The sequence below is a fragment of the Gymnodraco acuticeps genome, unplaced genomic scaffold (genome assembly GCF_902827175.1).
Source record: "Gymnodraco acuticeps unplaced genomic scaffold, fGymAcu1.1, whole genome shotgun sequence".
NCBI lineage: Eukaryota > Metazoa > Chordata > Actinopteri > Perciformes > Bathydraconidae > Gymnodraco > Gymnodraco acuticeps.
Genome location: NW_022991575.1, coordinates 551904 through 575480, shown reverse-complemented (window position 1 = coordinate 575480; position 23577 = coordinate 551904). Strand labels below are relative to the sequence as shown.

Genomic DNA, 23577 nt, shown 5'->3' with positions numbered 1-23577 from the left:
CATTGAATAAGTGCTGTCACAGGTTTTTGTGTGTTTCTTGATGGGGCGTAGGCAGGCTGATGATGTTGTACCTTTGTTCCTCAGGTACATGGATGAACTGATGCGTCAGAAGGCAGCAGCCAGAGAAGAGGGCTCCGACTATCTCACCTGGAACGATATCCAAGCCTGCATCGACCAAGTCAACCTCACTGTGCATGAGGAGCATGAACGTAAGACACACATTGGAATCCATTCACGCCCAAATATGTCAAATGTCTTCATGTTTACTGTTTTAAAATGGTTACCACAAAAGATAACTAGGAAGGCAATCAGAAAGCACTGACCTCTGCCAAGGCCATATCTTGCAATGTTAACGGAACTGAAAATAAGTTAGTGGATCTCCCCCATGATTCTAATTCGCTCCCAAACTAGACAGCTTCCGAATGGCTCATGCTTCACTCTTACAACAAGTTTTATGAAAATAAGGCCAGTAGTTTTCCCATAATCCTCCTGACAGACAAACCCTTCCAAAAATAATAGCTTGTATGCTAACAACTAACCTGCCAATGGTAAACATTTTAACTGTAACACTTTATAAATAATATCCCATCCGTAGGAGGTATAAAATACATTGGAAAAAGTATTAATGCAGAGGATTACAGTTACGATTTATTTAGTGAGCTCCATGAGAACAGTTCTACACTTTTGGAAAGTTCCCTCTCGTCCATATCTTCCAATTCATCTTGTATTGTGGTCCTGGACCCACAGAGTTTTAATTGATCTGTTTCCTCTGCAGGTATTGCCGCCATCGGGCTGATCAACGAGGCCCTGGATGAGGGGGATCCCACCAAGACCCTGTCCATGCTGCAGAACCCCTCAGCCAAGCTCACAGATGTGGACCCGTCTGTGGCTCAGCACTACCACGACAAACTGCTGGAGGCCCGCAGAGAGAAGGCTCACGTAAGACACAAACATTGACACGTTTTTCATGTAGAGACTGATAAAAATAAATATGAAGTATGGATGATTATTATGTTTACTCTGGTTAGCGTGTCTGAGCACGGGTTAGGGTTAGCCCTTTTGCTATTTGCTTTTTTTTTCATGTGTATCTAATTCAGGTGAGCATTATGCAAACATTATATGCTAACCGTGCCTGGCTACAGATACGTGGAGACTTTTAAAAGTGTTTTACTGCAGCTAATACCGTTGATAACTGTAATGAAACAATACAGTATAACTGGGCATTTGAAACATGTGGGGAGCCAAAACTATGGAGCGATATTCAATATTTGGTTTAGTTGATGCAGTGACTTGCTGGATAAGCACTCATATCTGTCTCCAAAATATTGCACACACTCCCAGAAAGTTATCAGGGCAATTTGTTTTCATACTACTAAATTACAATCAGGATTTCTGTTATGAAATAGTCATTTATACCCTTAATTTATTGAAACCTGTGTCCTTGACAAATAGTTGTTAATAAGGTTCTATTTCGGTTTACAGTGAATCAATTCACTAACTATCGTAGTGGCATGTCAGGATTAACCCCCTGGTGTCAATAAATAAATAAGCAAACAGCCTGGTTTTAAATATTACTACTTTGATTAGTATTTGTATGTTCAATGCGTCTAATTTTCTTTTACAAAAATGCACTATTTTTTTTCAATCGAGTTGACATACTCAATACAAATAATTCAGACCAGGGAATAAGATGTAACAGTGTCACTAGAATGGCCCCTGAATTTGGGCTCTTGCATCCGAAATTCTTACCCTAGCTTCTGTTTTTTTAAAAAACCCTTTTTGGATCATTTTTTTATTTAATTTAAGCATTTGCTATATTTTTATATAAGCCTTCATATTGAAATTGGACACAAAAAACATATCTTTTTGATATCCTGATGCTTAACTTTAAGCTTTTTCAAACATTTTAAGAAGCATCTAGCCTCTATACAGCCAAAGGGCTCAGGGCAGGGTGCATCACATCACCTTACAGCCTTTAATAGTTAAAAACACAAAACATTCCATTATGGGTTAAATCAATTGACCTTAAAGGGATAGTGGAAATGGAACCTCAAATAGTTTCGTTTTAACTTATATACAAGCATAATTACGTACCAAAACAATCACACCTGATTAAAAAAATATAATAATTGCCTTACGCATGTTAGAAGCACTTTATTGCAGCTTCCCCGAAGTTTTTTAGAAACGAAATGTTCGACTCAGCCAAACTGGAAGTGACGAAAACGTAGGAAGACGATACGATAACAAACCATGGCGTCTATGCAGAATGAACGTGGAAGGGCAAATATACCAGACAAAGAAGAAGGATTGTACGAGGTATCCAGTGATGATAGCGAGTCAGAAACATCCTCTCGGCTTTCCTATGAAAATGTCGTTTTAGGAACTGAATCTGAATCCGGTTCAGTAAGCGACGATGGTGACAATATTGAGCCAGACGATGGACCATTACGTCCTTATTTGTTCGAGCCCGAGGTGATGGTTCACGGCATGGGCAATGGCGAGGATGACCAGGACCAGGCGCCAGATGATGCACCCCTACGCACAAATAATCTTGACTGGTAGGTCCCTAAGCATAGCTCACGCATCTTAAGATCACCTGTAGCCTTTACAAATATTAATCATTGTTAACCAGTTAAGCCCGAAGGTCCCCCCAGTGGACCCCTCCCACAGTTTTTTTTCTCTCACATGTCTCAGGGCTTCTTAACATTTATGAAACTATTAATGTTTCATACCCTTTTAAAGGTAAGAAACTCCGCTAACTGACAATAAGAACAATTGTTAGCTAAAAAAAACACAAGTGTAATACCAAGCCTTTGAATTAGCATTGAGCGAAACAATGCTAACTAATGCTAACGCTTTTTTACACACAACACACGGTAGAAATGCCCTTATTACTATCTTAACTGCACAAACAAGATATACGATTTAAAGCTGAGACTCCACAGATGTAATGTCATCACTGTAAGACCTTGAATTCCTGGAGCTATCCGCCAGAAAAGAGAAAGTAAACAACATCCGGTTCCAAAAATATTACAATAATTACGTCTTACCTTTTTTGATTTGTGATCAAAAGTTGTGTTCAACGGAATAAAAACGCATCTCAAGGTTAATCCAATGTCGTTGTGTCACGTAGAATTTTTTACTGATAATCAATCATCATATTTATGGCAATATACTCGGCTATTCACATGCAAATGCTATTGAATGTCCGCCATTGTTTGTGCCCGTCTTCCTATGCTCTCGTCATCACCCGAAGATTCCCGACGATTCCCGAAGTATTTCGTTTCATTGAGAGGGCGCAGTAAAATTGAAAATAAAATGAAACTAGGCGCATGAAATTAAAAAAAATTGTTTATTATGCTTATTTTTTAATAAAAATACATAAGTTAAACCCAAAATTCGCGGATTTCCACTATCCCTTTAAATACCCACACACTGTCTGCAGCAGAAGCATTATTGTGATGTGTGGTCACAGATGAATGGGGTTGTAGCAGATGTCTCCATGTGACTCAGGCCTCTGAGCTCCACATGACACCACCAGACGCCTGATGTCATGGTGTGATCATCTCTTCTTCAGCTCTCTGAGGTTTCACCTATCTTTTCTGTTTTCATTACCCCTCCCTATTTCCCATGTGCATGTGTAAGTCCAGACATGATATTGAAAAGTCATTCCTGAAGGCGGATCATCCGCTGCCTCATTTGCTTGTTATCTTTACTCGAGTGAGGCAAGCTGATGGTCGTGGTTTCTGTACGTGCAGAACATTTGCATAGGATTTCACAGGAAGGCGGCCATGTTAAGCTTGTCTGCCTGTCGTAGGAGAAGCAAAGCCAACGCAGATGTAGGTGAGGTTAGACTGCAGGAGGTGGATTCAGTTTCACCACAGAGCACAAAGTTGCAGAAGAGGTGAAAAGCCCTAATAAGCATAAAGTGGATTAACGTTCATACTTTCATTAAAGACCTTTTTTTATCTGGATAAACTGATATTTTGGTTAGAGCAGATTATCTATTAAATATAATCTGATGACAAAAAAGACTACAATATCAAATGTTTTTAAAACTAGACCTAAACATTTGAGATAGTCTTAATTACCATGACTTTTAAATACATTTAAAACAAAAAACAGAATGAGGTTGACCTTTGACACAGGACTAAAACAAACACAATTGAATAAATAATATATATGATTAACCAAGCACAAGTTTTCACTTGGTTTCTTTAAAAAAAAAATTATTTAAAAGGAACAACCTTCTGTGAATCCATTTGAGTAGAGTCTGTTTTTATCCTGTGTAAATATAGTTACAAAAATATCTCTTATCAAGTCTGGGCTCCAAAATACTTGGCCGCTACCCACACTGTTTGAAATGTCAACAACCATCAGTTATATCCAAACCCTGGATTACATCATGTGGGAACTCGGCACACTTTCATAACGGGACCCAGAACAAAAAACAAGGGAGTAAAAAAAGACTATTTTCCTGCTGATTTCAGAGGCATAGGAAATAACAAGCAGTGTTTTGCTTCCATAAAAGGGCAGAAAGCTGACCAGTGTATACATGCACCACGAACACACACACGCAAACACACCTCCCTCTGATTGTTGATTAGCGCATGTTTCTGTTTGAGGCCATTAGTTAAACACAGAGGAAGTAGTTAGGGCAGTGTGAGCTTCCTGTTGGGTTTCAAAGCGCTGCAGGAGAAGAGATGTTCCCCAGCTGAGAGGGGGGGGGGGGGGGGGATCACAGAGGAGGGGTGGGGTTAACTGAGGAGAAGACCCATATGGTGGAGATACAGTCCGGCTGCAGGAGGGGGTGTTTCCAGGTGATACGAGGGCAGGGGAGTTCAGAGAAAAAGCAAGCCACAACGGTCTTTCCGCCTGTGGTTTCATTTGTGGCTGGCTTCTTTGTGTCGCCTCATTAACTGTGCAGTATTAGAAGAGTTAGTCAGAGACAGTGAGGCAGGGGCCGGCGCTGACTGTGGGCTGAGGGCTGTGCCTGGATAAACAGCAGGAAGTCCGGCCCAGACTGCACTGACTAACAAGCGCAATGTAGTCCACTACAGTTCGCTTCTTTAGAAGGTTATCGCTGTGTAACTGCTACTAACACAAAGGGGACTGTGTGGGTTTCAGTGTAGCCATGCTTTGTTCTGTATGTGTGTTTTCATGCTTCCGGCGTTTGGCCCATAGACATATGAATGAGCTCATGGTTTCCTTTATTTTTATTTATTTTTTCAAAATAGTTTTTGGCCCTTTAGAAGATTAGTCATACATTATATCATTGTGCCAGTGCTCATTTCCATTTATACATTTGTACAAGAATTTTTCATTGATAATGACGTGATGTTCTATATATGAAACGGATGATATTGAATATATAGGACGGAGCAGTATATAAAATGAGAAAAGTAAATACATGCAATCGACATTTCTGCCTCTGGTGTCCTTTTAGTGGCAGTGTGACAGATGAGGTAAATAATTAAATTGAAAGAAAATGTACATTTAGGACATGAACAAAAAATCTAAAATAAAGAGAAAATATGAGCAAATTTAAATAAATACATAATAAAAAATACCTAAATTAATATTGACAATACATCTTTATATACCTTATATAAAAGACATACATACACAAACATTTGAAAACTAAAAAGAGAAAAATGTAATCAATGTTCTTAAGGTAGTTTTGAAACCTTGCTCATGATTTCTATGGACTTGAGAAAGAAATTGCAGAAGAAAAGTTCAACCACGCAGCCTCTTCAGCTTTCACTTCCTCTATTTCCATGATGAGCTTGTAACGTGTGAACCACACAAAGTCAGGCCCAAGTCCTCCACCAACCCACCATCCACCCGGCACCACACCCTGTCTCCTGCCAGCTGAGGGCAGCTCCTCATCACCGCATACACACACATGCCACTTATGTTGCCGAGTACAAACAGTAATCAACAGGTAGGGCTCTGTTTACTAAAACGCCATGAGTCCTGGTGTTGCATGCTGCTGCAGATGTTTGCTCCCCCTCCCCTTACATCAGAAACCTTCAAGATGGGGTATCAGTCATACACGCCCACCTCTTTCACATACACATACATACATACATGCACACACCTCATCTACCCTGGAGCACAGCATAAAGGGGCGGGACACATGGAGGAGGGGGTGGGCTGAAACAAAATGAGTTGCCTGTTTTACCCGGGGGTAGACCGCTTCCACATGATATACAGAGACAGAGTGCGCCATCTGGTTGTAGTTAGGTAGAACTGCAGTCCATAATAATATAGTGTTACATTCAGTATAAAGGCCTTGGTGTTGTCTAAGCAAATGGAATCAAGTGACATAACTTTAAACAAAAACATCTGAGTGACATTTATTACTTTATAGGTCTGTTTGTGGTGTTTTTTTTATTGCTGGCTAAATTTAAAAGGTGTTACAGCTTTCCGCGTATTTACAGCAGCTTAAATGTGACAGCGATGAGGTGTCAGTCCCTCATAATCAACAAGCAACAGCTTTTCTATCACAAATGTAGAAATCTATACAGAGCGAGGGATGTCGACATCCACTCAGGAAACAGAGCAGAATATAATGCAACCCTAAGAGATGCTGCAATTTGAACACTGTGATTAAATATCCGGCACATTTAACCCACAGCTGCTTATCTTTATGGTACAGTCGAGGATTTCCTTGTCCCACTACTATCCACACTAGGACTGAGGATATAAGCAGGAAGATGTACCTGGTCTTTTTTAAATACATATTCAAAGAAAAAATGTAAGCAGTTGCACCTTGTTTTTACTTTGTGAGTCTGTAAGTATCACAATATGAGAGAAGTAGAATCGATGCAACATGTGGTTATAGAATACTGTAGCAGGACCTACTACAAAGGGGGTTTTGAGTACTAAAAAAGTCTGATTATGCTGTTTTTAATAATATATTATAACTAAAACAAACAATACAACTTTGGTGTTAGCCTCCTGCTTTGGAAGAGAACACAAAAGCTCTCTGATACAACCATGATTAACTCCAGGAAAGATGGTGTGTGTGTTTGTTTCTAAACATATTGTTCGGTTTCCTTCCAGGAGACCCAAGACCCTTCTGCTGTGCTGTGGCTGGATGAGATCCAGGATGCTGTTCTGAAGGCAAACCAGGACACCCAGGAGGCCTTACAGTGTAAGAGCACACTCTGTTTTCATTAACCGTACACTATTTCAGTTATAAGTCTGCAGAATGAGAAGAAGATCAGCAAAGACTGATGTTTTTTGCGTTTGTACCCGCAGTCTCTCAGTCCATCCAGGCTGTGAATGAGGCGGTGGACAGTGGCGAGCCGGCTCAGACGCTGGCGGCGCTGCGCAGCCCCGGGGCCGGACTGTACGGGGTCACCTCTGAGTGTGGGCAGACCTACCAGGACGACCTGTCCAAGATCAAAGAGGAGAAGAAGGCAGAAGGTGAGGAGAATATTCAGTGGTAAAAGTATTGATGTGACAGTTGCTGTGCTGATCATCGACAACTTTGCTACATTTTGGAGGAATGATTCATCTTTTAAGCGGTTTCCAGTGTTTTAAAGGATGCAGAGATTGGCCTGATAGGGTTTTAAAATGTACAATAAAAGTGGTAGTAGCTCCCTATACTGTGACATGAAAGACATGAAACTTTTATTTGATTACTTACTTCATAATGCTGCAAATAATTGTTCTACCTGGATGTGTATGAATTTGAATTTATTTCATCAACGTCTGATGGCCTCTTTATATAATATGTTACTCTTCTACTATTGTATTTTGACTTTGTATCTGACTTGTGCCCTTTGCTGTACAAAATGTGCATTGCCTGCTGTGTTTCTATAATTCAAGGCGAACATCACCTTATAAATACATTCAGATGTTTTCTTTCCATGAGTCCTTAGTTGAACATGAGCTACTCACACTCAAAGTTTGTCTCAAACTTGTGATGTCATCAAGTATATTGTCTGGAGATATTTTTCTGCTTCTTTCTGTGTGTTGTGAAACAGAAAAAGTTTCCCTCTGTCTTAGACCATAGGAATAAAGTGTATTCATTTTGAAAACAGTTTTAGTTTCCCTTATAATCATTATTATTATAATCAAGAAACTCTTCTCTAAACTGGAAATGGATGGAAGATGCTTCTTGCTAACGTCTGGCTCCATCTTGTCCCCTTGTGTTCTGTAATGCTGTCTGTCCAGGTGATAATGGCAGTGAGTGGATGAAGCACTGGGTGAAGGGAGGACACAACTACTACTATAATCTGCAGAGCAAGGAGGGCACCTGGGTGGAGCCGGAGGGCTTCCTGCAGAACAACACCCAGCTCAACAAGGAGGACATCCAGGTAGGTCACGGCCGCTGAGATTGCAGCACAACAGCGCAGCTTTTTAGCACCACGTTAAACTCATTGTTTCCCCCTGTCAGTCGGTGGTTTCCGGGGTAACCACTGCCTATAATCGCGAGCAGCTGTGGCTGGCCAACGAGACTCTGATCGCCAAGCTGCAAGCTCGTTGCCGTGGCTACCTGGTGAGGAATGGCCAAAAGGAGAGGATGAACTTCCTGAAATCCCAAGAACCAGCTGTTAACTGCATACAGGTACATATATCATCCTGAGTAATGCTAACTCCTGTCTGCTATCAGGACTTATTATTCAACTGATCTTCATTTTATTTATTTATTTGACCGTCAGGCTCACTGGAAAGGCCACAAACAGAGGAAGAAGTTCAAAGACCGTAAGCAGTATCTGAAAGACCACACTGATGAGGCTGTCAAGGTGAAACTATAACACAATGTCAGGATGTACTGAATGTGACTGTTTCACATTCAAAGCTTCTCTTGAGTTTTTCAAAATGGAGATTTGAATGTCTATTGTTATATTTAACTGACGTCATCAGCCTAGAAAAAGATCAAATATTTTGTTATATAAATGTGATTTATGAAGCTGTTGGATTGCTGCCGGACTGCCTCGTGCATGCTTCCCTGTGTTTGCCACAAACTGGATAGCAGCATGTTTTTAAACATTCAAATCTATTTCTAGAATTTTAAAATGTTTTTCATTGAACTTTTTTCAATCATTTTCTGACATTTGGACTTCACAAAGCTCTGGAATAATTGCAAACTATTGGCACACAAGTTATAAACAATCCAATGCAGCCACCACTGAATATATTCTACAAATGGCAAGGTGCTAATAATAGAAGTGTACTGTGCTGTAGAAATGCCTGCAAAAAATATATTCTTTTGAAAAAAATCTATGATTTAAGTATTTGGATGTAAACAATATGAATGAAGATTCAAAGCTTCGAACATTTCTGTCAAGTACTAGCAATTTATGTAATCTGAATATTATCATTGCTCGTATAAATACAGTTAAGACTAAAGGATTTGTTTTGTCTCCTTCAGATCCAATCCATGGTTCGGATGCACCAAGCTCGTAAGAAATACAAGGATAGGCTGAAGTACTTCCAAGATCACGTGAGTATTCATAGCCTGAAACCATGTTTTATAAAGAGATCACAGATAACTGAGTTTTGCACAACAACAAAGAACCAAGACAAATGGTCTGTTAGGGTTTTTAGTAAAATCGCAGTGTTCTCTAATAAAAGCTGTAAATCACTGTGCATATATTTCCCCTGACATCTGTTGACATTTAGTCTGTGTCCTGTGGGGTTAGAGGGAGGCTCATTTAACACTCTGCCATGAGCGAAGCCATTTCCACTTGAGCCCAAAGTGCATTCCTGTGCTTAATGAAGACAATTGATCAACCAAGTGATTGCTGTTTCCTACTGCAGATCAATCAGGTGGTGAAGATTCAGGCTTTCATTAGAGCCAACAAGGCCAGAGACGACTACAAGACGCTGAGTGAGTAGCTTCCCAACAGACCTTTTATAGTGCTTTGGATTGTTCTCTAGTGTCTGCGGTGGTTTGACTCTCGAAATCTCCTTCCTCACGCAGTCAGCGCCGAGGATCCTCCGATGGCGGTGGTGAGGAAGTTCGTCCACCTGCTGGACCACAGCGACCAGGACTTCCAGGAGGAGCTGGAGCTGATGCATATCCGCGAGGAGGTGGTCACCAACATCCGCTCCAACCAGCAGCTGGAGAACGACCTGAACCTGATGGACATCAAGATCGGCCTGCTGGTGAAGAACAAGATCACGTTGCAGGAGGTGGTGTCCCACAGCAAGAAGCTGACCAGGAAAAACAAGGGCCAGCTGTCCAACATGATGATGATGAACAAGCAGAGGGGGGGGCTGAAGGCCCTCAGCAAGGAGAAGAGGGTCAAACTGGAGGCCTACCAGTTCCTCTTTTATCTGTTACAGGTACGTTACAATACATTAAAGCATGGAAACATGTCACAGTAGAGGCACAAAATACAAATATGAACCTGAAAATGAGCAGAATAGGGCCCCTTTAATAAGAGCAGTCTCGGAAATTAGCTTCAGCCAAATGCTGGTATGCAAGTAGCTGTTGAATTAGCTTCATTCAACAGCCCAACAAACAATATTAATCTTTCAAGAGACGGTACACTTTTTATTCAAGAGTTAATTTCCAACCTTTGTAACAGTTCAATGTTATGTTTTATTTATGATGTTCCTGTAAAGTGCATAAAATACAACAAAATAAAAAATATTATCCAACAAAAGGAATGTGGAGCCCCTGCTGTAACACTCAGGATCCCCTTTTAAAGACCCCTGTCCTTAACAATCAGGTCTCTTACTGTTCCTTAAAATTGTCTGAATGTTTTATTGTCAGCCTTTTAAAGAAAGAAATTCCCAAAATGGGAAAAGGTATTTTTGTTTGTGTTTCCAATATGTTTGCCAACCACGATAGAAAAGTCATCAACGCAGCCATTTATCTTCTATGTATTCTCTGGGCTATAAGGGTCTCTATTCACACATTGAACATGACTCAGACTCAGTACTAGGAAGCTGGCTGTGAAAAGCCTGTTTAATATCCTGTCAGAACGATAAGGACTTTTTTGTTCTCACATACAGCTCCTCTGGGTCATTTCTAAATATTTGTAAGGTTGCATTGCACATGTGAAAGGAGCCTTTTGTCTTCTGAACAACAGACTCACAGCAGCTTTTTATCCTGGTCTTAAACTCTCTTATGATAATCCTTCCTTTTAGACCAACCCCACGTATCTCGCCAAGCTGATCTTCCAGATGCCACAGAATAAGTCCACTAAGTTCATGGACTCCGTCATCTTCACCCTGTATAACTACGCCTCCAACCAGAGGGAGGAGTACCTGCTGACCAAGCTCTTCAAAACTGCCCTGCAGGAGGAGATCAAGTGAGAAGCTGACACTGAAACACAGTCAACAGTCATCCATACCCACAGGATCACGAGGCCTGGTTGATGAATACACTGTGTAATCATGTTTTGTTTCGCAGGTCAAAGGTGGACGAGATGAAGGAGATCATCACAGGAAACCCGACCGTCATCAAGATGGTGGTGAGCTTCCACAGAGGGGCGCGGGGACAGAACGCTCTGCGGCAGATCCTGGCCCCCGTCGTCAAGGAGATCATGGATGACAAAACGCTAAACATAAAGACCGACCCCGTGGACATCTACAAGAGCTGGGTGAACCAGATGGAGACGCAGACTGGAGAGGCCAGGTGAGCCGGAGGGGTTCATGTTTTTTCATAATGTAGAAAACATACTGCAATATCAATGCTAAAAAACAGGAAAGCAATTCATTGGTCTATAACTGTCTATATGGATTGGTCCTATTATGCTTCTTGGAGGGTTCCCTTTCCTGTAGTGTGTTCTATAGGTTTTGTGCATGTAAATGGTCTAGAAAAGGTTAAAATCCTATAGTTCCCTCCAGAAGGCGTTCTCTCCCCCCCTGCCTGTCACACTGCCAAGTTTACTTCTGTTACATAATGACATCACTGTGTAACAGTTACGCTTCTATTGGCTAGCCCTCCAACACATTGTACGTGATCGGCTAAGGGGCGGGACATATCTAAGCGGTTAAACATCACTGGTTTCAGACAGAGGGTGAAAAGAGGTGCTGCAGCACAGGCAGTATGAGAAAAATAAAGAGCTTTTTGAACATTAAAGCATGGAGACATGTCACAGTAGAGACACTAAATACAATTATGAACCTGGAAATTAGCATAATAGGGACCCTTTCAATACCTCAAAATTGTGCATCAGTAAGTCAGTAAATATAGTTACAGTCCTCCACTGCCTGTGCGACAACTGTCAGGTGGAGGAGACACATGGTACAGTATATGTAGAGCTTTATTCTAAAACATAATATACATTTAAGGGAATGTACAAATATGAACCTGAGAATTTGCATAAAAGGGCCCCTTTAATATTATCATAAAGCACCATTCAGTCATTAATCAAACTTGTTCCAAAGCATTGTTTTTTTTTTTTCTAAGCAAGATATTTCATCAGTTTTTTCAGCTAGAGTCTGCAAAAAGTGATTGCATGGTCGCAACATTACATTAACGAATATATTATTATTATCAAATGTTTAATTAAAGAAAATGCAATAACCTATTATTTTGGAAAAACGGGTCCGCTCTCAAATGTGCTCCTGTTAAAATTATCTTAGATAAGAAACATTAGTGAATGTCACAATCTTATGCTAAAGAGCGTTTAACGAATACATTTCTTAAAAGCAGTTTGTGAATGGGGCTCAATGTTGCTAAAAAGATGTTAAATGTTTGATACTGGCAATTATTTTGCTTGTTTTTCAATGCTGTTTTTTTGCATGTCTACACAGTAAAGCACATACGTCTTCAGTAGGTTATTATGAACACTAGATTCTATATGTCTTCATCTCTTCCTGTCCTGTCCTCAACAGTAAGCTGCCTTACGACGTGACTCCAGAGCAGGCCATGGCCCACGAGGAGGTGAGGATAAGACTGGAGGCGTCCATCAAGAACATGAAGACGATCACAGACAAATTCCTGTTGGCCATAATCGTCTCGGTGGATAAAATTCCGTACGTTCCTCCCTGCGTCCTCAGCATCCTCATCAGCTTTCTCAAAGCAGTAATCATTATTTGTTCTCCTTGCCTGTCTCACACTTTATTTTGTTTGTCAGATACGGGATGCGTTTCGTCTCCAAGGTGCTGAAAGACACCCTTCATGAGAAATTCCCTGATGCCACTGAGGACGAGCTGCTCAAGGTTCGCTTCTTTATTCTGAGTGTTTATACTTGTCATAGGGTTAGGGGTAAGGATCAGTTCACTCAAATCACACAATATATATATTTATGTTCCCAGTCCACTCAGACACAACCAGCCCACAGATAGTTTAAAACATACTGAGATAGAAAGACGTGTGTTGAAATCTTCCCTTCTCTGGCCTCTTTGTTGAAAGTGTTTTCCCATCTTCTGCCTGGCTCCCTCTTCACTGTTTCTTAAACATGACTCTCCTTGTTCCCCTTTCTTGCTCTTGCTCTGCTTTACCCGCCTGTTGGACCAGCTGCAGCCTGTCTGTCGGGGCGGGGTGTCTGCTGACATTAAGGCGAGCCCTGACACTCTCCTGGCTTTCCTCTTCTTCCTCCACAAGCTGTGTCCTGACATGGTCAAGAGCCTTTCCTCCTTTTTTTCTGTAGAACCGACTAACCTCTTAAACTCAACTCATCCAATTCAAGATTAATCTGAATAGTAATTCAATAGAAAGATGCCAACAAAGATGTCATTTGCAGCTCCTTGTTTTGAATGACAACAAGTGCACTCCCTGAATGGCCAAAGTTAAAATGTTTAGAAAATCATCCTAATTCAATGATTTATTTAATCCAGTGATACGGCTTTTGGTCTGTGACAGAGCTTGTTGTTGTAATACTAGCTTTGGCCACACTAGGCTGAACTGCACCATGTTTTAAATGAGATCAAAAGCATTTGTGTTTTTTCCAGATATGACAACAACACAAACTAATATAATTATTCCAACAAACAAATATTTGTTTTGACAGAGTAAAACATATAAATAACCTAAAGTATGATCTTGCCAAAAGTAGTTATTTTCACAAGGCAAACATGTTGTTTCACAGATGAAAATAATGTAGGGAACTTTCAAAAATGATACAGGCAAAACATTTTTACGACCTACAGATAAAACCATTTTGACTGAGAAAATGCTCTCACCAAAATGTTTATTTTTGAACTTGCCTCTCAGGGCTTCCATACAAAACAGCACCTTTTTAATATAACTGAACTAACATTGCTTGAGCTTTTATTTGATCCGTTAGGTAATATTTCCAATCATAAGAGCCTTTCTATGCTTGTTCAACTATTTTGTCCTCCTAAAATTGTTCTCATTAAGCACAAAAAAGAAGTCAAATAGTTATAGTTATAATTTAAACTAACTGACTCATTCTATTTGCGGCTTTCCAGATTGTGGGGAACCTCTTGTATTACCGCTACATGAACCCAGCCATCGTGGCCCCCGATGCCTTCGACATTATCGAGGTGTCGGCGGGGGGCCAGCTGACCACTGAGCAGCGGAGAAACCTGGGCTCCGTTGCCAAGATGCTGCAGCACGCCGCCTCCAACAAGATGTTCCTGGGAGACAACGCCCACCTCAACCCCATCAACGAATATCTCAGCAACTCCTACCAGAAGTTCAGGTCTGTTGTTAGCTGTTGTAGAGATACATTCAAGAAATCCTATTCCTTCCTTTTTACCTCGTCTCTTTTGTTTCTTGGACCATCTGATTTTATCCTTCCTTTCATCGCAGGCGTTTCTTCCTGGCAGCTTGTGATGTTCCCTCGCTGGAGGATAAGTTTAATGTGGATCAGTACTCTGACTTGGTGACTGTCACCAAACCTGTCATCTACATCTCCATTGGAGAGATCATCAACACTCACACTGTGAGTTTGGACCTCCTTCCACCTCATGTTATCCCAACTGCTTATATGTATTCTCATCAATTGGTGCCTGGATTCTTCATTATCAGATGTTTTTGAACGGTTTGGTCTTCTTAAGTTTGGCTAACACACTGCCTGTTCTTCTCTCCTGTTAGCTGCTGCTGGACCATCAGGACGCCATCGCTCCAGAGCATAATGACCCCATCCACGAGCTGCTGGAGGACCTGGGGGAGGTTCCCACCGTGGAGTCCCTCATCGGTGAGAATATATTGGATCTTTATTGTCATAAGGCTAAGAACAATGCAAATTGCAGTGTGCAACATTAAAGTACACGTAAGTAAAAAAACTAGACAGTAGTGAAGCAAATATCGCTACAAGCTCATTAAAGAGCGATAAAGATTTTTTTTTTTTTTTTTTTTTACTTCTAAAAAATGTGTATTAGGGAAAATTGGATACTTTTTGAGAAACATGCTTTGATAGAAAAAGATTGAGGTACAGAAAGAATACATTCGTAACTGAGAGATTTTTGTTATCCCATTAACCTTTAACAATATATATGTTATGTCATATAATGCCCTGTGAATGTCTAACTTGCCTTAAATCAACATCTCTCTCCATCTGATCCACTCTTAGGGGAGAATCCTCTTCCTCCCAACGACCCCAACAAAGAGCTGATGGGGAAGACGGAGGTGTCTCTCACCCTCACTAACAAGTTTGACCTCCCTGGTGAGGCCAATGCAGAGATGGATGCCCGGACTCTCCTGCTCAAGTAAGATACTGTCCATTCATGGCTATCAGAGTAGATTTGTATTTGGTTGTTTCAGAAAATCTAATTGTTTCTTAAATGTTTCTTTTCAGCACCAAGAGGCTCATCGTGGATGTGATCAGGTTCCAGCCTGGGGACACTCTCACTGAGATCCTGGACCTGTCAGCAAGCACAGAGCAGGTCAGACAAACCATTCAGGGCAATAGAAGCGACAACTGATCATATTTACCTGAAAATGTGAAGAAATTGCCATAATTAATGTCAACCTTCTAGACCCTCACCACAAGCCTGTAGCTTTTTCACAGGTGTACAAACTGCTTTTTCTTATGGCACAAAACAGGAAAAGGTTATTCTATTTCCTATTTTTCTCACAGAATTTGTACAAACTGAAAATACCTCAATGGCAAAATCCTCTTTGTAACACATGCAGCTGTGTTTATGGGCCAATGGCATTATTAGATATCATTATAGCTAATGATACTACTAAAATACCAGATAGGTGTATTGTTGCTAACATTTGTTTTCTTCACAATCTATTTGTTTGACTATGAGAACACCAATTCCTCATAATAGATCATGTTTATTTTATTTATGTATTGGGGAAGTACACATGGCAAGCAGTTTTAGCAGACATCCAAAATGTGACACTGAGGAAAGAATATTGTTTAAATGACGGTTACAAATATAAAGCAAATCATAAATATTGAGACAACTCAACCCCAATAAGCTTGAAAATTGAGTGTAATATAATACAATTCATATGATGCTGCCTGGAAATGTAACTGTCATTACAGTTTATTTCCAAATTAATTTATTGTGATTCCAATTTAGTTTGGTTTTAGAGACACACATCCATTTGTTAAGGAGGATCAAGTGAGTGCATATTAGGGCTGTGCGATTATGGCAAAAATCATAATCACGATTATTTGGGTCAATAATTGATATCACGATTATTTTGACGATTATTCATTGACCATTTATTGAACTTTAAAACAAATAATATTTTACCAATAAACAAGATCAACAAATATGTTGGAGCACACTTCCAAAACCATACTAAACATATATTATTAATATGATAAATAAAAAGAAATTAGACCAAAATAAATGAAATCCAACATGTTGCAGTGCACTGTCACAACCTACTGAAAACTCCTTAACATATAGCCAACATTTTGGTAAAACATATTCAACATATTCCACTCAGTTAAACGTTGAAGGCTGGCCAACCGTCATGGTCCAGAAGTAACAGGAAATAAATGTTGAACTACAATTTAAGACCAAATAAAAAATTTTAGGCCACCATGGCAAATGCTGGTAGGGCTGCTCATGTCATCTCTTAAAGATTTTTTGCAAGAAACAACAGCCTGTTTACATGGTCTGGTTTCAGAGATGAGCGCAGGCAGGTGACGATATTGCCACCTGTACTGAAGACCCTCAGCCACGCCCCGACACATGGGGTGACGCCGGCCAATCACAAAGCTTTGATGCGTTCAAGTGCATTATTCTGGCACAGGAAGATTATGTTACAGGACATTAACGATAAAACAGAATATTGTTGTTCTATTTTTAGACACATCTTGTAATCGACTGGTTGGGCACCCCTGAGCTAGACCATAGGTGTGGTCTCAAAGTAGTCAGCTGAAGCCACATCTCTCTCAACTTCCCCACGGCATTTGTCACATAGCGCAGGCAGCGCAGACCTGCTGAAATAATACCGAGACGGCATCGCGTAACGCTTGTCGAACGTGTTGACAAGTTGCTTAAAGCCCTGGTTGCTAACAGTGCTAACTGGGCACATATCTTTAGCGATGTGGAATGTAATGGCAAAGTACTTGCAAATAGTGGAAATAGTTTTACCCTTCTTTTTAACGAGTTGCTGCTCTTGTTCTGACATCTTCGCTCGCGCTGAACACTCACAACACATGTCACTCCCACGTGGCCGAGTGGGCTTTTAGGGAGGGGCGAAAGCGCACCCAGCAAAATAATCGTATTTTGTCAATTATGCTGTTTTCATAATCGTCGCAAGCCATAATCATAATCGCGATTAAAATACGATTAATTGCACAGCCCTAGTGCATATTAACAGAACTCAAGTCAGTTCAAAGTTTTGTTTATTGGATTAAAGCCTATAAAGTGAAGGAAGCGTGAAAATAACTCATATTGCCAGGAGCAGGGCAGGCAGCAGCTGCAGAGACGGACATCTGTTAGCTGCTGTAGCAAATCAGCCAAATCATAGACACTACTTGCCATAATTAATTTAATGTTAAGTAAATAAGGTGTAAGCTGCAAACAGTGTTGAAATAGTTGCCTGCACTTTAAAGATACAGTGCTTTTTCAATGGGAACATGGTTTAACATGGACTAACTAGCTATAATTCCTCCGGTTTCCCTGGATGACAGGAAGCAGAGTACCAGCGCGCCATGCAGAGGAGGGCCATCAGAGACGCCAAGACCCCCGAGAAGATGAAGCAGGTGAAGCCGGTGGTGGACGACAGCCTGACGCTACAGGGCAAGAAGGACAAGATCAAGAGCAACCTGCAAAGGCTCGCCGAGCTGGGGAAGGTGCACCCCGAGAACCGCTACCAGGACCTCATCAACGACATAGCCAAGGTAAGAAAACATCGAATCATCCCCTGGATTTAGACAATTAAACTCTTCAGTGTTTAACATATATGTGATGTGTGTGTTACAGGACATCAGGAATCAGAGGCGGTATCGCCAGCGCAGGAAAGCCGAGCTGGTGAGACTTCAGCAGACCAACACCGCCCTCAATTCAAAGACCAACTTCTTCAATGTCCAGATCGATTCCTACAATCAGTATATCAAGACCTGCATGGACAACCTGGCCAGCAAGGGCAAGTGAGTGACCTTTTTTAGCTTTAAATTAAATGTAATGCAGTGGAGAACTTTCTTTAACATATTTGATTATTTATTGGCTTCTTGTTTTACATATACCGTAGAAATATGGGTCATATAGGATTTCTGTTGACAGGCCAAACAACCCACATGTGTGCATGATTGAACTGCAGACAGAAGCAGTAACGGTTACCATCTTTATTTTACACAAAAAGACAGGGATTATATTTCCAGCTGGGGTTGGGCTGGTGTTTGCATCCAAGGTGGAGGTCCTACTTTCCATTGGATTGAAGTGGAAAATAAGCTCGGTGCCAAACATGCGGGTCTTCACATATTAACACTGTCCTGCGTTATGAGATTAAGTCAACGTTTTTAGGGCACAAAGGAGACTGTTCTCCACACATTCAGAAGTGGCGTATTTTACTGATGTATGTTATGTCATAAAACATAACATTAACATCTCTTAATAACCACAGACTTTATTTGAGGCATCTTCCCAAAACCAAAAATTAAGTTGAAACGAGGTGCTTTAATGCTAACTCATGTCCGGGTTTTAGGACTGATTCCTGCACCACTCTATATCAGGGAAAATATGCAAATACATTGTTTGAAATTGCAACAATGATATTACTTGGGACAAAACAGATATTGTGGTGTACACAGTTCTGCCGTTATGCTACGTTCAGTAAACGGCTTGGTGCTTATTGTGATGGAAACTTCTGAAACAATGGAGACGAACTCAGAGAGACACAGAGAGAGCTCAAACTTTGATGGCAAACACTGATGGTTTATTATGGAGCAATGGCCGAAGAATTGACTAGACATGTGCTGTGCCACGAGGTGACACAGTGGTTGGTTGCAAAACCAATTCTGAAGAACTCTTCTGTAGTTTGAGGTTTTAACTAGTTCGGAGTGTAATGATCAACATTCCTCAGCAGCGAGACTGGACCCTGAATCTAACTAGAGCTCTCGTCCATAGAAAAGAATGTGCGCCAGGGAACCTACGTTCCTGAACAATAAACTACCTCATGGCGGCTGTGCTCTGTCATAGACTGGCCTCAACAATGATCCCAAGCTGCCCCTACTTAAGAGAGATAGCAGCAATTGCCATGATTGGAAAAGAGACGGTGAAAAGAGAAAACGATGAACTGTGTCAAAGGTTGAATACCTAAGCAAATTATTCCCTAACACTTAACACATTGGTTGTTGATTTAAAAAATATATATATGGAACCAAACACAAATGCACAAATGAACCGATATTGGTTAATAATCTAGTTTATATTTCAAAGGGCAGTTTTGTACTCTAATTCTTAAAAAAAGTCCCTTAAGGCTTTTCGTAATGCGTTTGTCACGCAATTTAATATTGAGATGGCTATATAAAAACTATTTTTTGTGCAGCCCTACACTGTACATGTAGATATCTGAACTCTATCAGACTTATTCCCTCATATGTAATGAACGAAATATAGCATTCTGTGATCCTCTTTTTATCTTTTTCAAAGCATATTTTGCTTCGTGCCGAATTGTGCCAAAAATCTGAACTAGGTCATGGGTAACAGGCTGTGGGTCACAGTGTTAATCCTCGGACTCCCGCTGGTTTTGATTTTGGACTTCTAATCCAGTGCCGTTTTACTGCTAGAGTGCAGAGTGCAACTCAACTCAGCTGCTGCCTGCTTAGATAGGAAACCTGTGGGAACTAAAGAGCAGGATCTCAAACAGAGTAGATCATCCTTCCTCTTTTTTTTATGAGGCATCTGTTTGTCAGAAGTGGAATTATTCTGTGTCAGCAAAACACATACACATGAAACAGCTGACGGTGTATTTATCAGAGAGCCACAGTGTATACTCTGCAAAGTAAACACCGGAATGAAGGCCAGGAATTCATGGTTGGTTCATTTTTCATTAGTGTCATTCTGGAAAACCCCATTTCCAAACATGTTGAACAAGACTCGAAGAATCATTCACACCAAGTGCTGAGAGATGGTATCAAGCTGTACACTTGTCTTTCTCTGTCTTCTTCTCAGGGCGAAACCAGGCAACAACAAGGCCAAGAAGAGTAAACAGGTCTCACAGAAATACACCGCCTCCCGCCTCCACGAGAAGGGCGTGCTGATCGCCATCGAGGATCTGCAGCCCAACCAGTGAGTTCTGCCAGGCGTCAAAATGAACACCTACACGTCACAGTCAAAAATGTGTGATTTCCAGCAAGATCAATAGTTCATACTTGCCATTTTGGACAGTATTTTTGAGGCAATTACTATTTTTAACTTTTTGATTTGTTTGAAAAGGTTTAAAAAGTGTCTATGGAAAATAAAATCAGTTGTTGATCAGTATGCTACTTAAAGCCCTTTTTTATGTTAAATATCAAAACATGAGTTTCATATTAAACTGCTGTCATAGACCTTCATGAAAAAAAAAAAAAGGTCAGTAGTCTTTAGTTAAATTATTGACAATTTAAAAATCAGATGGCCGTTATTGCTCAGTTTCTTATTGCGTGGTTTATCTTTCCTCAACATTAATGATATGTTGTCCTTCCTGTTTACTCTTTACAGGTTCAAAAATGCTATTTTTGAGATTTCTCCAGCAGAGACTGTCGGCGTTTTCGAGGTTAAGGCCAAGTTCATGGGCGTGCACTTGGAGACGTTACAGTTGGAATATCAGGTATTGTTTCGCTTTCATATCTCTATATCTTTCCACCAGGGAAGTAGATAGACTAACTGAATTAATTGAATGTCTTGGATTCATTGATGTAAGCTCATTATAAACTCCTTGGTGACTGTTAAACTACCTATCCAGCTTTTTTTCAGATTTACACTTTAGATTTAGCTTAATTAAGACTTGAATGGAGAATACCACTTTTAATACGTGGAAGAATCCATTGAGCTCGATTCTGCCTCGAGTGAGTTTTATTGTCAATAATTAAATGTACCTACAGTAATTCTAGGACTTCTTTTTAAAGGGGCCCTATTATGCTCATTTTCAGGTTCATATTAATATTGTATGTAGTGTCTCTACATGTCTCCATGCTTCAATGTTCAAAAAGCTCTTTATTTTTCTCATACTGCCTGTGCTGCAGCACTTCTTTTCACCCTCTGTCTGAAACCTGAAAACACATTTGGCATATTTATTGTGGCTAATTTGTTCTTTCCCCGTCTGTTTTTCAGGATCTCCTCCAGCTGCAGTATGAAGGTGTGGCGGTGATGAAGCTCTTCGACAGAGCCACCATCAATGTCAACCTGCTCATTTTCCTGCTCAACAAGAAATTTTACGGGAAATAGAAAGAGGATAAAAGGGCTACGGACACTGATTCAAACCACAAGGCCCGCTTTGAGGGATGCAGAAAGCCCTGACCTGAACCACCCTGCTTCCTACACATTCCCGTCTGCACTTCTCTAATGTGCCTTATGCAAATGTATGTGCATTGTTTTGTATTATGTGGATCACCATATGTGCTTTATTCTTAATAGAATAGCCAGTAGGCCACAGAAGCTTGCTGGAGTCTTTTTTCTCACTGTCTTTTTGTCTGTAACTGCGTATAGGTCAGAGGTTTAACATTTGTATGTTTTGCTTTAAATATTATGAAAATCTCGTGCATGGGCCTTGATTAATTATAAAATGTACGTTTTATGTAAAGATATAACGTTTTGTGTCTTTATTAGCTGATAGTTTATCTGAATAGCTCACCTGAATGTTAATTGCTTTCAGAAAATCTCCTCCACCAAAACTACACAAAAGTGCTAGTGTACTTTTCAGCAGGGCTGCGGTCAGGCTGGATTCAAAACCTTCTCTGGGCCACTTCGTGTCTTCAAACTGGACAGAAAAAGTGAGCAGTTGTCGAGGGAAAAAACAAGATTAGAGATGATTACTTCTCGTTTTATTCAAGTGTTTTTCACATGCTTTGATTGGAAAATGATTAAACTCTCTTGAGATTTGACCCACCTGAACGCATACTTAACACACCAAGGTTTCAGAAGATCGTTAAAATCTTAAATTCAATCAAATGAAAGACTCTTTGTTTTTATAAATGTCTTCAATCAATTTTTCAAACTGAGAATTTTAAGAATTTTCTGATGGTGCATTGTAAAATCATTAAATATTTGGTATTATATTTTTACTTCATTGTTATGTAATTTACTAAATTTCTCTTGCATTAAATCCAAAGGACATGATATTAATAATAATAAATAAAAACAATAACCTATTAATAATAACATATATTAAGTACATTTTTCCCTAAATAGCAATCTGATAAGTGATAAAAAAAAAGACATTGCCAAAAATTTAGCATCCTGCTCATATTGAGTTAAATTCCGTTTTTATTAAATGAAATTAAGAAACAACTATAAATTTAAATCGGTATGTTGATAACACTAATTTTATACAATTCTAAATATCAAACCCGTTATACTTATTCTTAAGCTGCTTTCATAGACAGCAGTTTTAGTTACATTATTGACAATTTAAGAAACTGTTGGCTGTTAGCGATTGGTTTCTCATCGTGTGGTTAATCTTTACATTTTCTCAAAATGTGTTGCATGAGCAGGACAAATTCACCTCACACCCTGGCACTTACCTTGCTTTGGAGCCTTTCCTGTCTTTATTTATTTTTTGTTGAGTCAGGCTGTTGGTTTGTTTTTTGGACCTGACTGAGCAGCTGCCATGACGACAGCCCTGCTGCTCACAACTGACCTGCAGCACATGTCTTTCTTTAGCTCCAACATGCATGAGCAGGAAGTGACAGGGCGCTTTCAGCACGCAAATCTGTGCAGATGATCATTAGATTTCTCAGATGACTTACTGGAAATATGACTCTTTTTTTTCTCTCCGTTTATCTTGTATAACTGAAACATAGGTCATTATGACATTTAAAAGTCAGTTTAGTAAGCACAGCATGTGAAAAAATGTGTAAAACAAAGGGGTGGGATCTAAAAGTGTTGGATGGACATTTACCACCGATTTTTAATAACGTCTTTTTGAAAATAATTTGACAAAGTTGCCCTTATTTATATTTATTTTGTCAGTCCATATTATGCTAGTTGCAAAACCCTAAAACAGATCATGTAATTAAGCTTGAGGATGTGCAGTATTACAGTCCTGTGGGTCCAGTACATGTCACTGGACTCCATTTA

The 23577-nt window shown here is 40.1% G+C and overlaps 1 protein-coding gene across 2 annotated transcripts in view; it reads left to right on the top strand.

Moving 5' to 3' along the window:
* iqgap1 (IQ motif containing GTPase activating protein 1) overlaps nucleotides 1-22382 on the top strand; it is a 53169-nt gene extending 30787 nt beyond the window's left edge. For both annotated transcript variants that reach the window (XM_034197522.1, XM_034197524.1), the window contains 24 exons: nucleotides 85-209; nucleotides 776-939; nucleotides 7069-7159; nucleotides 7267-7434; nucleotides 8188-8330; nucleotides 8411-8581; nucleotides 8676-8759; nucleotides 9389-9460; nucleotides 9778-9847; nucleotides 9941-10305; nucleotides 11116-11279; nucleotides 11381-11605; nucleotides 12811-12951; nucleotides 13053-13137; nucleotides 14350-14582; nucleotides 14693-14825; nucleotides 14978-15080; nucleotides 15456-15591; nucleotides 15681-15768; nucleotides 17991-18200; nucleotides 18283-18449; nucleotides 20473-20589; nucleotides 21001-21109; nucleotides 21613-22382. In XM_034197522.1, the coding sequence (XP_034053413.1) occupies nucleotides 85-209; nucleotides 776-939; nucleotides 7069-7159; nucleotides 7267-7434; nucleotides 8188-8330; nucleotides 8411-8581; nucleotides 8676-8759; nucleotides 9389-9460; nucleotides 9778-9847; nucleotides 9941-10305; nucleotides 11116-11279; nucleotides 11381-11605; nucleotides 12811-12951; nucleotides 13053-13137; nucleotides 14350-14582; nucleotides 14693-14825; nucleotides 14978-15080; nucleotides 15456-15591; nucleotides 15681-15768; nucleotides 17991-18200; nucleotides 18283-18449; nucleotides 20473-20589; nucleotides 21001-21109; nucleotides 21613-21726 (3478 nt within the window). In that variant the 3' untranslated portion in view covers nucleotides 21727-22382. The remainder of the gene's footprint in view (nucleotides 1-84; nucleotides 210-775; nucleotides 940-7068; nucleotides 7160-7266; nucleotides 7435-8187; nucleotides 8331-8410; nucleotides 8582-8675; nucleotides 8760-9388; nucleotides 9461-9777; nucleotides 9848-9940; nucleotides 10306-11115; nucleotides 11280-11380; nucleotides 11606-12810; nucleotides 12952-13052; nucleotides 13138-14349; nucleotides 14583-14692; nucleotides 14826-14977; nucleotides 15081-15455; nucleotides 15592-15680; nucleotides 15769-17990; nucleotides 18201-18282; nucleotides 18450-20472; nucleotides 20590-21000; nucleotides 21110-21612) is intronic.
* Nucleotides 22383-23577: the final 1195 nt, after the last annotated feature.